At 33.7% G+C, this 15,149-nt stretch overlaps 2 protein-coding genes across 4 annotated transcripts in view; one reads left to right on the top strand and one right to left on the bottom strand.

The window, feature by feature from the left end:
- The window catches only part of Prp16 (ATP-dependent RNA helicase l(1)G0007), a 140,800-nt gene that overhangs the window by 110,749 nt on the left and 14,902 nt on the right, over window positions 1–15,149 (bottom strand). The window lies entirely within an intron of this gene.
- On the top strand, window positions 8,201–14,497 carry l(1)G0469 (lethal (1) G0469). 3 transcript variants are annotated; one of them, XR_011106723.1, is made up of 5 exons: window positions 8,201–8,700; window positions 9,172–9,347; window positions 9,950–10,057; window positions 10,547–10,643; window positions 13,313–13,398. XR_011106723.1 is itself a non-coding variant. In XM_068762240.1 (4 exons), exons 1-4 carry the CDS (start codon window positions 8,364–8,366, stop codon window positions 13,406–13,408), a joined length of 717 nt encoding a protein of 238 aa, XP_068618341.1. In that variant the 5' UTR covers window positions 8,201–8,363; the 3' UTR covers window positions 13,409–14,497. The 3 variants fall into 3 exon arrangements, 2 of the variants coding, with proteins under 2 accessions (XP_068618341.1, XP_068618343.1); XM_068762240.1 differs by lacking the exon at window positions 10,547–10,643 and having other exon boundaries at window positions 13,313–14,497; XM_068762242.1 differs by lacking the exons at window positions 10,547–10,643; window positions 13,313–13,398 and having other exon boundaries at window positions 9,874–10,042.

The following is a 15,149-nucleotide window of genomic DNA, read 5'->3' as shown; positions in this document are numbered from 1 at the left end:
CCGATTAGTGCCAAACACAGAGTGACTCTGTGTAGTAATTTGACGGTAGCAGTTGTGTGATTCGCATTGTTTGCCGCATACGCATTTATCAGCGGGCTGGCGGGTGGTGCACTTTGTTGCACGACTACTACTGCATGTGCGGAAGTGGCTAAATATTGGTCCTTTTCTTACTTAGGATGGACTTCCGCAAGGTAACGCCTGATTCCATTAAATATTCCTAATTCAAATCAGCGTTCAAATTCGAACGCGCAAAAATGATTTTACACAAAAGTATTATAGCCTTAATGGCCAGTAACATGCGTGAACGCTACAAAGGTTTCATTTAGGCTAGACATAAACAACAAGGGGTTATTATACGGCTTCCTAAGATTATCACGAATTAAACAACTGCGGTTAAAACGATGCCAGTATTTTTAAACAAAAACGTTCTGTTTGCAAGTTGTCCCATAAATCAAAGTCAGACAACAAATTCCCAGATTATATGAAACAGAATGCCTAACAGAGCGCGAAATTGGAAAAATGTATGGAGATACAATCCGTGTAGAAACTTGATAAGGTTCTACGCAATTTCATATTTTACGCAGTAACGGAACAAGTTTATGCCGCATTGAGTTAAAGTCCTCATTTCTATATGAAATTCAACTATCACTTTTTTTCTGCAATTTTAAAAAACAATACCTTCACATCGACATCGTCTCCTAAGAAAATACGACCCGTACTGAGTGAAAGCTCGAGCTAAGTTACCCTCTCGGAGGTCTTCGCGCCACGGCCTCCCACTCTAGTAATATTTTATATAGTGTTAAAGCCCAAGCCGAGGTTTCAACGAGAGGTCTCAAGATATATTATGTTAACTTGGTTTAGGATAAGCGCTTTCTGCGCCCTAGACTCTTAAATCTACTGCTTTTGTGAATACCGGAAGTGATCTTCCGATAGAAATCGAGGATAGCTACACCCCCACAATATGCTCGGCTATATTTTAATTATATAACAACAGTGAAAGAAAATAAAACTGCACGTGCACGCCGAAATTTTTTTTTTTAATTTGCCTACACTTTGGGAACCTCTTGTTGCTGCTTGCCATGTGTAGGACAGGGGAGTTACAACTTAAGTGAATATTTTTTTTTTTATAGTTTTATTTCATTCTCTTCTTTCATTCTTCACAATATCTTATATTACAATCACCTTCTGCCTTTCAAAATCTCTGTCTTTCTTCGCATAAAATTGTCTCCCTTGCATCACATTCCTTCTTTAATCTTCGTTTCTCTACCACAGTTGTGGTATGTTGTGTTGTATTGTGTTGTGTGTTATACAATCAGAGTTTTGACTCCATTTTCTAGTTTTATTTTTATACTATTACAGCTAGTTTATAATCTTTTCTTATTTACTAAACCTATATTGCTTCATTCATAACTATCATGGGATCTTGCTTGACCCTTTTTGACTTAGTTCCGAGTCTTATTCTTTTTTCGGTACTGTTTCGGAGATGTTACTGCTGTTAGCTCTAAGACAGCACTAGCAGGTTCGTCTGACATGAGTTTACGGAGCAGAAGGGTCCGTGAACTATAATATTCTTTTCTATTATATATTATATAATGACCTCGTCGGTTTGTAGGGAGACGGTTCTTGATGCTCAGGACCGCCGTTGTAGGTTTAAGGAGACCTTCTAGCAATCAACTGGCGTCATTAAACTAAACAAATTTAAAATATCAAATGAGGATCAAATATCCGATGTTAAGTGAGAGGAAGTTCAAAACCAAAAATTACGTGTTGTGATGTAATCAAAATATACTGCGTATGCATAATGGTATATCTATGGTGGACAAACAAACATGGCTTCCAACCGGTTCCATTGGAAATATATGTGGGAGACTAATGTCTTGAACAGCGTGGGCGGACCGAGGTTGTATCCCGATCCATCCTTGGCTCGCCTGCGGTCCACGCTGCCGTCCCAAGCCGCATACACAACATCAACACTACACAGCTCTACTCGGGTAGAGCTCTTTACTACGTACGAACGTCATCGTACAACAAGAATGCGTCTGTCCAACTTCTGTTTTATTTTTAAGTTCACGGACCCTTTCAAGAAGCCTCCGGGTTAACAGCATCAACTTCAACCGAAACCAAGCAAGCTGAAATAATGATGATGCGAAGTGAATAATCTATTATGATTGATCATCTTTTTCGTGTTTTAATTCCAACAGTGGAAACGTTAAAAACAAAATCAGCCTTTTTGAAGAATTCTAATCTATGACTACTCAAGCGCCATTATCTACTCGGACGATTATAATCCGGATTTAAAACGAATCGATCTATTCTTTATCTACTTAATTGCATTCCATATAAAATCGACAAGCCCCTTCTTGTTACAAGAATGTACTGATATATATACCAGGGGTTACCAACCTGCGGCTCGCGTGCCACATTCGGCACAATTATTTGTGGCTCTCGATATTTGTACCCAAGCACACTTACATTTAAAAAAAAATCATATCGTGAAAATCAAGCACTGGCCAGTATTAACTAACCTATGCGTGAAAAAAAATTACAGTCACCATATATTCACCAAATTCTAAATGTTCAATATTTAAATTCAAAATACTATTATTCCGATAAGTTAATTCTCTGCGTATTATAGAACTACACATCGCCAACTCGCCTGCCAAGAGTGGCGAATACCTCCCTATAGATGTTTTAGGGGTAGGCTTATATCTATGACGAAACATATCTTGTACCACTCATGATAGATTGTCAATAAATATATCTGTATTTTTTAATACTCTTTTACATATCTTAATTTTTTTTACCATGTCAGTAAAATCAGGTTTATGGAATTAATATTATAAACTAGTTGCTATGTGAGACTTTGTACTGTCAAATCTATCTGCAGGTTGCTGTTCAATAAGAAATATAATTAATATAATTTATAGTGAACACTTTTTATTGATTTGTACGAGTATCTTAATAATAAACATCAATTACTCACAAAAATACTAGATTAATTATCATTATCATTCTTTTATCCACAGAACTTCCCTTGCTGAACCGGATGAAGGCGGCATACATCCAGCGTTTTCTGATAATCTTAATAAGGTCATATGTCCATGGAGATGGACGGCATAATTATCTAATGGAATCAGGCGTTATTTTGCGGAAGTCCATCCTAAGTAAGAAAAGGACCAATATATAGTTACTTCCGCCATGCAGCAGTAGTCGTGCAATAAAGTGCACCGCCCGCCAGCCCGCTGATAAATGCGCATGCGGTAAACAATGCGAATTACACAACTGCCACCGTTTAATCACTCAACACGTGTTTCACTCCTCCACGGGGCATCCTCAGGAGTAATGTTACACCGATAAGTGCTCACTGTTCAATAAGAGGTCACTCTGTGTTTTATAAGCGGGCTGGCGGGCGGTGCACTTTATTGCACGACTACTGCTGCATAGCGGAAGCAGCTATATATTGGTCCTTTTCTTACTTATGGACGTCATAAGCTATGATTGCCGGTCTGCGATCTCCACTCCAGAACAGCCCCCAGAAACCACCTGTTCTTCACGCTAAGCGGCCTTGTTATGTGTTATATTCCAACACACCTTCTTAACCAAGTTAAAATAATCTTGATTTGATCGAGCCGTTCACGTGTTTACAGTTTAACAACACTTTTGATGTCAGATTTCTATTTACAGAAGCAGATATATTAATTATATCATAATATGCAAACGATGGATATATTTTTTTAAAAATAAAATTTATTCACTACTGGCACCCCTGTGCAAGTAAAACGGCACAACTTTTAAACTTAATGATCTATCATGATGAAATAAATTTCACAATGATTGAAAGTAGCTAGGTATCCTTATAACAAATTGTAAAAAAACTACCTTCAATTAAAAAAAAATACTTTAATTTTTCAAGAGCATGTTTTTTTATACAAAATTTCAAACACCTGTTTTGTTTATACAAACTTTCACGATAATCGTGAATTTTTTTAAAAAGATGCTCCAATTCCATACCTATTTATTATTCATAACCTACCGAATGGTAAAAAGTTCACTTTTATATCTCAATCCTAACATTTGTTAGACAATAGCGTAAAGAACTACATTTCTTTAAATACGATTTCCTTAGATAAAACTAAGCATAGTTTCTCTCTATTTAATATGTGCACATTATGAAGACTCATATTGTATAGCGAGCAGAACAGATGACCCTATGACGCCTTAAGATTTTGGAGTAAATAACCCATGAGGAAGGCCCATGTCCAGCGGAAGATGTCTTCGTCTGAAATGATGGTACGAACAGATTATACAAAAAAACGTCTATTCACAACAAAAACCGTTATGTTGCTTTTGTAGAGTCATTTCATTTTATACGCTCGCATAAAAATATATAACTTCACATTATAAGTAATAACTGGATTTGTTTCCGTTAACACATTTGTACGCGACTGTACTACTGATTAATAAAAAATACTAGAGAATGCTATTGTTAAAAATATCCATATTGGATACATATACACAACAATAGTATATATATTTCAGTCATTCATCACCCTCTGCAGAAAAATCGTAAAAAATGCTATAGAAAGAAATAAAACGTAAATATTGCAAATAAATAGATAATGAAGACAAAATAAGAGCAAAATAATATACAGTACTGTGATATAAAATAATTATAGAATTTAAGTAATAAAAATGTGATATAAAATAATGTAATTATGAAAATGTAAAAAGAAAAGAGGAATGAATGAAAGGTGATACAGAGCAAAAGGGAAAGGCAGCAGAATTGTGGCATAAAAGAATAGACCGAAAAACAATGTGAAGTATGAAAGAAGAGAAAGTAAATAATAAAAAAATATGTGAATAATTAAATTTGCCCGTAAAGTCCCGTCCCACAAAAGATAGGGGGTACGAAAGGCCCCTAATCGCTATTAGGGGCCATAACAAAAAAATATATATATTTTATTTTATTTTAATTGACAAGCACGTACGTTTTACGTAAAAAAAATTCTTTTATTAGAATCGTAAAAAACATAGCGTTTGTAGAAAGTCATATCATTGATACCGTAAAGATATACCACTAGACAGTATTACACGTTTTAAGTAACAGTAGACGCTGTCACCGTTAACACTTTTGTACACAACTGTACTGGCATCGCTCGCATCATCGCTTGTGAGTAAAGACAAAAGTATGTCTACCGAAGGCCTACACAGAAATGTTTTGAGGTCGCCAACATAACTTCCTACGCTGGTAGGAAATAAATGCTACTGTAAAAAAATAAACAATTTTTTTACAGACAATTTATTATCGATTAGTCAATCTTATCTTCATGACTGTACGAGTCAGAATCGTGGAACTGTCGAAAAGGGAAATAGACAGACAGTATGTATTTGCGCTAAACAATTTCTTCCTTTTATTAAATACTTTTAGAACACGGAAAAAAATATATAGAACTTATAATTTTAAATTTGGAATTTTCTCGAAAACATTGGGGTGACAATTTGATTTTTTTTAATTGCAATAATAATACCATTTTTTTAATGTTTTATATTGATTTAAGCGGGGAGAATTACTTTTTTAAGTTATTTATAAATTAATACTTTGTTCATTTGAGTAACAATGTATTTTTTTTGCTGTTCCTTAATCTATGTTTTTTACTGCGTAATATGCTTTTTGCGTTCATTATAAAATGGACGTCAAATCTAGTGAAATTATAAGGCAATACATCCTAAATAGACATTTTGATAAGAAATTATGGAAGCGGAATCAATGTCACCAATAGATAAATTAAGAAAAGTAAACACTCTTCTTTATTATATCAATACAAAAGTGCTTTCCATAACAACCCAACTCTTCTTTTATTGCAAAGCATCCTAATATCTATGTAAATGACGTATTTTTTCATTTTTTAAGGTGATAGTAGCCACATGCAAGCTCTTTGCTATATAATTATAATATTTTGTAATTTTAACCGATAGATACTCTAAATTTGTAATTTTGATATTAAAAAATATAATAAATTAAAACAAAACGTAACACAAGCATACACATATAATACATAAAGAGAATCCTTTGTTTAACAAATACTTAAATTTAGAACCAGAGATTTATCAAAGTTTTCTACCTACTTAATCTTATAATACACATAAATAAACATAATAGCAACATCTGAGTTCCACTTTCAAAATAATGAAGTGTCGAAAATAATAAAAGTAATAAATATATGAACTTATTCTGCCATGTGGCGGTTTATTGATCAACATTAACATATCTACAATTTAAAATAATCTTTATCTTGAATAAAAGAACGTTCAAATTTGACAAATTTTTCATCTTTAGTGCATATGCACCTAAGTAAAGAATAAAAAAGTATCAAAATACACAATACAAGAGAGACGCGAAGTTATATGACGGCAAAGGGGGGACAAATGTATGGTAGAAGGGACCGAGTACACAAATGTTTTGTTTAAAATAATAGCACTAATGATTTCTAGAAAGAAATAATACAGTATAAACCATCGAAATCGTAATTAACATTAATAAAGAATTTTTTGTAACAAAATTAAAAAGATAAACCCGGACCGGTTGGCGCCAGCGATGCACGGGCGGTGTGCGCGGGTAGGAAGGCGAGGGGGGGAATGTGAGGAGGTGTGGCGAGAGAGGTCAGATTCGGTGCATTTCGTAGCGCTGTCCAAATATCGATTGTTGGTTTTATCGATTTTTACTGAGATGATCATTTTACATGTAACTCTAATTTTTTTTTATCTATTATTGTTAAATCAAGACCTTCTTGAATGTATAACTGAACCTTTGTAAACAAATATCTAGTATTCTTTTACTTTTGTGTAAATATTTTTGTTACTGGACTTTTATAAAAGGCAACACAATTAGCCGTCGCAAAATATAAAACTAGTGCTAACAAACCAATACGACCTGCGCACTGAACACCACAGGCCTGTGTAAAGACCAGCGCGTCGCAACTCGTTCGTGGTGCTGTGCTGAATAGGTCCTTTTGCACACACACACACACACACACACACAAATATACACAGATGTCACTCTTAACGAAACAATTAGGAAATGTTTCCATGTTTGTGTATTTTAATGATTAGTACCAATTTTTGTTATTTTTTGTGACTATATGTATTAAAATTTAAAATTATTTATGTAATTAAATTCGCATATGTATTGGCACATATAGTATTTATATCATACATAACCTGGCTGTCTCGACAGACTGCATTACTTGTAATTGGCCTGTTGCATTCCTATAGTAAAACAAATCAATGTAACATATTTCAGAGTGATCACTTAATTTATCGATTTTATAACGGTAATTACGTAAGTTATTTATTTTATAACTTAAGAAATTAACCTATCCGGTATATATCGATTGCAGAAACTGTTCGACAACATGAATTTGCAACGTGTTAATTGTCAAATGCGCGATGTTCATAATAAATTGTGAAATGCCCAAAATTTCAATAACCATGATATTCTCTAGAATTTATTATTATGCATATTTCCTACTAATGTTTCCTCAGTTGGAACCTTCTTATGAGAGAGGGAGATTTTATGAACCATATTCCATAATGCGTTCCCAGCGCTGATTTCATTGATTTCTGACATCTCATTCTAACGTTTGTTAGCAATGAAGACATATAATCTTTAAGAAGTGTACGGATTGCCATAAAATTTAAATCGCGAACTGTAATAAAAAATATATCAAAACAATCATATGAACCAAATTATAGTGACACCCTCCGTTAGAAAAAGAATAATGTGTTTTTACTTTAACTATTTTTTTCCCCGATAAATACAATTGCAACCTTATAATCAGCACATTGTGCATTCATTATATCAATTTAATAATAAAGAAAAAATACTCAACAAAATAAACAATAAATATAGGAAAACCAATAGTAAAATTATTTTTGTCAATCTCATTATGACGTTGCTGTATTTGTTTCTATAACATTCACGATTTTTTAAGGTTAGGGACTCTAACGCCGAAGGAGCTTGTTCTGAACCACGTTTCAACATAATACGTTAAATTATATTAAATAATATCGATATATACACTATCGTACACCACTAATAAGGTCAGACGTGAGCTGTAGCACGCCCCCTGCGTCCCTCCGCGCCCCACGTCCGTATAAAACAGTCGGGCGCCACGCGCGCGCCATTAATGTACCAGTGCCGCAGTATAGCTCGACGTCGCCGCGACAGCCAAGCCACGCGACACAAATTGTGAAAGTGTTCTAACGATTTCTACAGTGAGAGTACCGACGCTTCGTCGCCGTCAAAACCTTCGCCTCAGTGTATTCGGTGGGATTGTTTCGCGTCTATAAGAGAGCAGAGTTCAATGGAAGCGAGGTTCGTGACCTGCCGGAGCTTCCAGCAGATCAAGCCACCAGAAAAGAGTCTGGCGCCGCAACCGACGGTGAAGGGACTGCTGTCTCGCTTCGGTAGTCAGGCCCAGGCACTTTTCGCGCCGAAGAAGCCGCGCTTCGGTTCATCGGTGGCAATACATAAACTCCGGGAGACGAAGTGGTTTAAGCATGATGAGCAGAACATACTCTGCGCTGTGCTTGAGAGTGGATTCGTGTTGGAGGTGCGAGCCGAGGATCCGTTGCCTCCAGACTCGAGTCTGTCGCCGGACTATCACATGTACGCGATCGCCATGTGGAAGAAGGGTAAAGGTACGTTGTTTTTTTATTCCGAAATAACCTTGGGTTGTCCTAATTTATCGTGAGAGGGCGATGGCGTACCGTATCGCGATGGCGTCGAGGCGACACTGAGCGCCCGGCGTACGGTACGCCGTGCGGTCATTTAACGTACCGAGTTTGTAATTTTATTCATCGGGCGTGCTCGTTCGCGCCTTTTAATAAACGAATGCAGTAAATGCCTTAACGATTACTAACCGGCTTGCCCCGGACTTTGGTTCAAATACTTTTTAACTACAATTATTTCAAAATATTTTTTAAACATTCGAGTCCTCATTGATAGTTCACACAGACAGCTTTTATAACTTTATTTAATACATTGTTATTATAAGATATTTTTCATTTCTATAATATTTTCTCGAATTTACATATGGGTGTGTTTATACAATTTAATTTGCGTAAATTGTAATTTTGAGGTAAGTTGATTTAATTTGTAATTGTCTGCAGAAAAAACAAAGAACCCGGAACAGATAGACGTGTACACAGTCCAGCAGAAAGGTGTTCGAAAACGTGTGATCAGAACGACCCTGAGTGCATTCTGGAAGAAAGACTCCGTGATACGCATCAACAACGTGGATGATAAACAGGAGACGCCAAACAGCGAGAAAGACATACGAGCAAAGGTAATCATCGCGTAAAAGTTTCCAATTCTAATTTCAAAAAGAGATTATAAATTTTTATTCCTCATTCAAAAAGCGTTGCTTTTATTCGTTTTAAATTTAAACGAATCACAGATAATGTTCCAAAATTAAACAAGTCGTAACCTGTTTTAATAATGGTTTTAGGATTGAAATGTACGAACTATTGAACCAACATTGTTTGATAAACATTTCTCTTTTTTTTCCGTGCGCATTCTATTTCGTTTGCAAATTGTTTAGCGTGTAACCGATTTAATGAACGACCTCCATTATGCAAATGCGTATTACCTCACGTAATTGTTTAGAAATTCTTAAATCGATTATTTATGAATCCGTGCACTAATCTCTAGAATATTTTAATATTCTAATCATCATAAATATCTCTAGAAAATTCTTTATTTAAATTTCATAGTCACGTTTCTTCGTCATTTTTATTATCCATATAGATCTGTCGCATTTCTTTCGCCTTCCCTGTGTAGGTCACGCTAGAATTGGAAACCTTTCATTTCAGATAGCCTCAACGGGGCTTTCGTTTTTTGGAAAAAGTGACAGTGGAACAGCTACTAAGGAGCTTCTACTGATTGCAGCTTGACATGGCCACTAAATCAAGATTCGAGAGGAACTGGCATAATACGCTACATTTTGTCCACTGGTGCCGCTACGGGGAGACGCCGCAAGAGGCTCGCATGAGACAGGTAATACTGGCAACCTTACAATCATTAAAAAAAATAATTTAAAATTTTAGAATGTTCCAAATCATTTCACCATTGCACGTTTTTTGATTCTATTTTTAAATTGTTTTTGTTTTTTTTTTCGGTTTTTGCGTTACATATCACATTAAAATTTCCGCATGTAAATGATCAAACTGTACTTACATGATTATAATTATATTTACAATATTGAAATAAATGAAATCAACTATGAATAGTAACAGAAAATATATGTAACGACAGTTTGGTTGAATGATTCGAATTAGCTTACTTTTCCGAAGCTTTTTGTGATTGTTTCTGCTATTGTACGATATTGGGGCTTCCTCATGAACTGAGAACAAGGGGAGCATCGGACCAGGTAACATCATCACCGTGGGATAACCATAACAGCACGCAATTGCATGGGACGACGGTTGGACTGAAGAGAGTAGAGAACAAAAAAAGAGATCGCACAACGTAGAAATTTTGTTACAGATCAGCTTAACGACGTCGAAAACACCTATGATCATCATCTTTTGATGGTTGTAGTGGCGCTATGGACACAATCTGCCGACTACCTTTACATATACCGGTGAGGATTTTCATTTAAACAGATTGTCGATGTACCCCCAAAATGTTCACAGGTTGAATGTGGCCTCTTATGTGTTCTATGTCACTTGTTGCTATGTTACCTGCTCTATTATTAATAATATAGTTAAATATAATATACCTTATTTACACGTAATTTTAAAATCTATGCCACAAATGATAGCTGTATGTACCCAAAGCAATAAAAAACAGTTTCTCTATCCAAGAAATCTGACCACGTATGACACTCTTTTAATTTTTTTTTTCGATAAAACAAATCATTGTCGTTTAAACATGCCATTAACCACAGATAATAAACTGTCAGAATAAAAATATTTTAATATTTCGTAGATAATCAAAAGAATTTATTAATACAGACGATTCTAGATATCGAGTATTGTAATTGCAAATAAAACTTTATATTTATACATATGGTTTTAACAGTACAAAAAGAATCCTTGGTATATTATTTATTCAGATTGACTTTGACATGCGTTTGTCATGAAACTAAATAATTTTTAATGAGATTTAAAAACTTATATACTGTTCCGAATATTTAAATCTATAAATAATAGAAGTGAAAATAAATTTTGTGTCGTTGACACTAGGCTCCGTGGAGTTACCTAATGTTTCTATTGACAATGTATGAATCAACATGACGTCACGAATTTTGAATTTGAAATTAGAATAGTGAACGTTACGCAACACATTTATTTTATCTATAGATTTAAAATGGCGTTTATATTTATGTCATATATATAATAGAGAGTGGTAATATTAATTCTCAATAAGTGTTTATTAATAAATATTTTTTTTAACGAGGTATTTTATAACTAAAAAAAGCGGTCTATTATGTACCATAGATTGAGAATTCTTTAAGCACGATAAGTATAGAAATATGCGCCAAAAATTGAAAAGAAAAAAAAACTAAATATATAATTCAATAAAGTTTATACTTTTTTCAGTATATTAGCGCGATAACAACGAAAATATTCCCCGCGAACTTTGCACCAATATTATTAATAAACATTTTCTTATCTTCATTATTCTGAGAAACGTTTTCTATTTAAAAATATTTAAAACGGTCGCTTGACCCCGGCGCAAGGTTAACAGATAAATTAGGTTAATTGAACCCCGCAACGGTACCATAATAATTAACACGTGATACATACATAAAATATGCCACACTCATACAATGGTATTAAAAAAGCTAAAAACAAAAAAAAATGCGATAATTACTTACAACCGTGATATTTGAGGAACGAGGTGAATAAAGACGATGCATGAAAGGAAATTAGTATGCAGAGGAATGCTAGAGGAAAGTAATATCATATAACGGACGGAAAAAGGCCAATATTTAGCCACTTCTGCACATGCAGTGGTAGTCGTGCGATAAAGTGTATAAAAATTACCCGGTATGTTAAGATAATAATGATATTATTACATTTCTCAAGCCTTTTAACTGCCACTTACTCTGTTAAATATATTTTTTAAAAAGTTACCGAAATAGTAATTATATGTGACTAAAATATATAATAGATTTTATTAAAATGTAGTCAAATATATCCGATTAATAATATATAATTATATGAAATTGAAATAAATTCACGAACACAAGGATTATTAAAAAATGCGTACATTTTTTCGTAATAAAATGCGTTCGGTTTTAACGTAATCGGTGACCAGATCAGCAATCTCTTAAAGTCAAGGTCTATACAAATTAAGACACATTATTCTTAGCATGTACATTATACATATATGTATATTGAAAATGTCAAACGAACATTTTATTTTCGTTGTATAAAAGCAAAGGTGTAGCAAGTCAAATGCCCTCACATATACGTTTATCTCGATATCTTAAATTACGTTTAACATTAAAAGAGTTTACTGTGTAAGTATTGATTTATGATTGGGGGAAGCCTGTCTTTGGTGATGAAAGTTTGTAGCGACAGAAAGTTTGGTATATTAGGATATTTTTTAGTTAAATAAGCTTATCTTACATAAGACTAAAAACCGTAAATTTCGTTTTAAAATAGAGATTGTGTGTCTGTTTGTTACATTAAAATAATCGTTCTTTTACTATGTGCCTATCAATATATACAGAACACATATACTCAAAATTACATTTACTTCAAATTTTTATCGCTATTTTTGACTAATCTTAAAAAATTTACTTAAAATAAAATAAATAGACTTTGACTGGCAGAAAGCTAATATAATAAGGAGTAACTTTGGTTACTTTTATTTAAAAAAAAATCTTTAACAAAAAATAAACTATTTCTTTTTAATTCTATGCGGGCGAAGTCGCGGCAATAGTTTAGTATCCAATTAAATCCTTTTATTACAAATATTCTAGCAATAAGCAATTTTGAAGTAATTTAATAAACACAATAAAAAAGGATTCATAACTTGAACGAGTGACAAACCAAAATGCTTGTCCAAATTTTTTTTTTTTTTTATTATTCGAGCGGGAGATATTAATGTAATTTAATATAAATATACTTTTTAGTATATTATTGTGAAACTATTTAAATGTATCATAACTTGTATAATAAAGAATATCGCTGTTTTTTGCTTTCATATGAAGTTTGTTTACAATTAAATTTTTATTTATAACCTAACCACTTGTGTTAAAAATGCAATTCTTTACATAAAGAATCTTTGTTGTTTCAGATAAGCGAGTCGCTGAAATGGGGCAACGTTGGCATGAACATGGGCGTAATGCTCGTGAGTCAGAACCATGCCAGAGCCAAGGCCAAATCGGTCTGAGTGTTGCCATCCAGCGGCCAAAACGCCGCTGGCAGATCGTGCTACGCCTGCTTCTGGCAACCCCGGAACATTGACTACGTTTAAATTTTTTCAAAAAAATTTCTAACACCGGCGTGAATCGAGATCGAGGGTTGTTATTGCCTTCGTTTTTATCTGTTGTAGCTCTCAAAGAAACCTTTTTGGTCCCTGAACTATTTTATTTGATATTATTTTTATAATCTATTTTTATTACACATTGATAAATTCGAACTGAATCCGTACTGCCACATTTTATTTGGTTTCTTTTGACTTTGGCTACAAATTTTAAAGCATTTTATAACGTATAATGTTGATTTATTGAATTTGACAATTCGAATAAAAAAAATTAAATTTTCATCATAGGCTCTATGTGTTGAATGCTCAATGATAAATTAAAAAAAAAGGTTAAAATATCTCGTTGATTGAAGTATGTTTCAACTTCAGTGATATTCATGGTCTAATTTCGGTTTTTATATTAGAGCTTTAATTTTCGTTAGATTAAAAATTAATGAAAAAAATAAAGATATATAAACATTCCTATGTCGACGAAAGTATATATAATTGATATATCTCTAATCTACAGATATCGAAAGGTTTATCTTATAACTTAGTTGATAAATGTAAAGTATATTTATCATACTGTTTCTGATTGATAAGACTGTTCTGATTTTTGTATGGAAATGTTTAAAACGATGCGACTACGAGAACTTTCAAGCCAGATTGTAGACTTCTGGCTTTGTACAGTCAGATTGTAGACTTCTGGTTATGTACAGTCAGATTGTAGACTTCTGGCTATGTACAGCCAGATTGTAGACTTCTGGCTATGTACAGACAGATTGTAGACTTCTGGCTATGTACAGCCAGATTGTAGACTTCTGGCTTTATACAGACAGAATATAGACTTCTGGCTTTGTACTTACATGTATGTCTGTCGTAGTCAATCGAGTATTTCTAAGTATTGCTATTTATAAAGTAAACTACCTAATGTTAATGTTGAAATGAAATCTTGTTTTTTCGATTGTTGTGAGTGAATTGCGAGTATTGTACGTAAGATAAAACGTTCTATTTATATCGAAGCATTTTGTATTAATAAATAGAATACGTATATGACATATTATTTTATTTCAACCCTATAAAGAAAAAACTTAAGCTTATTATGCAAATGTCTATCTACCCACCCTCTTACTTTATGTGGGTAGATAGAAATTTTTACTTAACAGTCACAAGAAGTTACCCGATTATACCTTGACGCTTTAGATAAAGATTTTCATCGGCAAACTTGGTCTACAACTAGGGGAATCCCCGTATGACAACCAATAAAAAAAAAATTATACAGTTGATGTAATGCAAGCGAGTCGTGAGGACTCAGTTTTCAATGAGAGCGGTACTGCTAATGATTATAATGAAAAACATAAGCGAACCTTATTGACTGATGGAAGATGGTTCAATGCCATATCTAATGCATGCGAGAAAAAAAATTCATAACAACTTTTTATTATTACAAGAGGGTAGAACAAGAAATATACAATTGAAAAAGGAACACTGCTGAAATTATTGATATTTACACAATGTGCTTGTTATTTAATTAGATTCATCATCATCATTTGAGCCATAGGCCTTCACCATAGATTTCCAAAAGCACCGAGTGAAAGCATCCAGCATTCAGCGACTTCAGATGATTTTACCAATGTTGACTGTCCACCTTATGAGTGGACATGGTTAG

This window comes from Battus philenor, unplaced genomic scaffold, assembly GCF_028537555.1.
Source record: "Battus philenor isolate CCGP_79_NKW_IND1 unplaced genomic scaffold, ilBatPhil1.0.hap1 SCAF_16, whole genome shotgun sequence".
NCBI lineage: Eukaryota > Metazoa > Arthropoda > Insecta > Lepidoptera > Papilionidae > Battus > Battus philenor.
The sequence above is the reverse complement of the archived record's forward strand: the minus strand, read 5'-3'. Positions and strand labels throughout refer to the sequence as shown.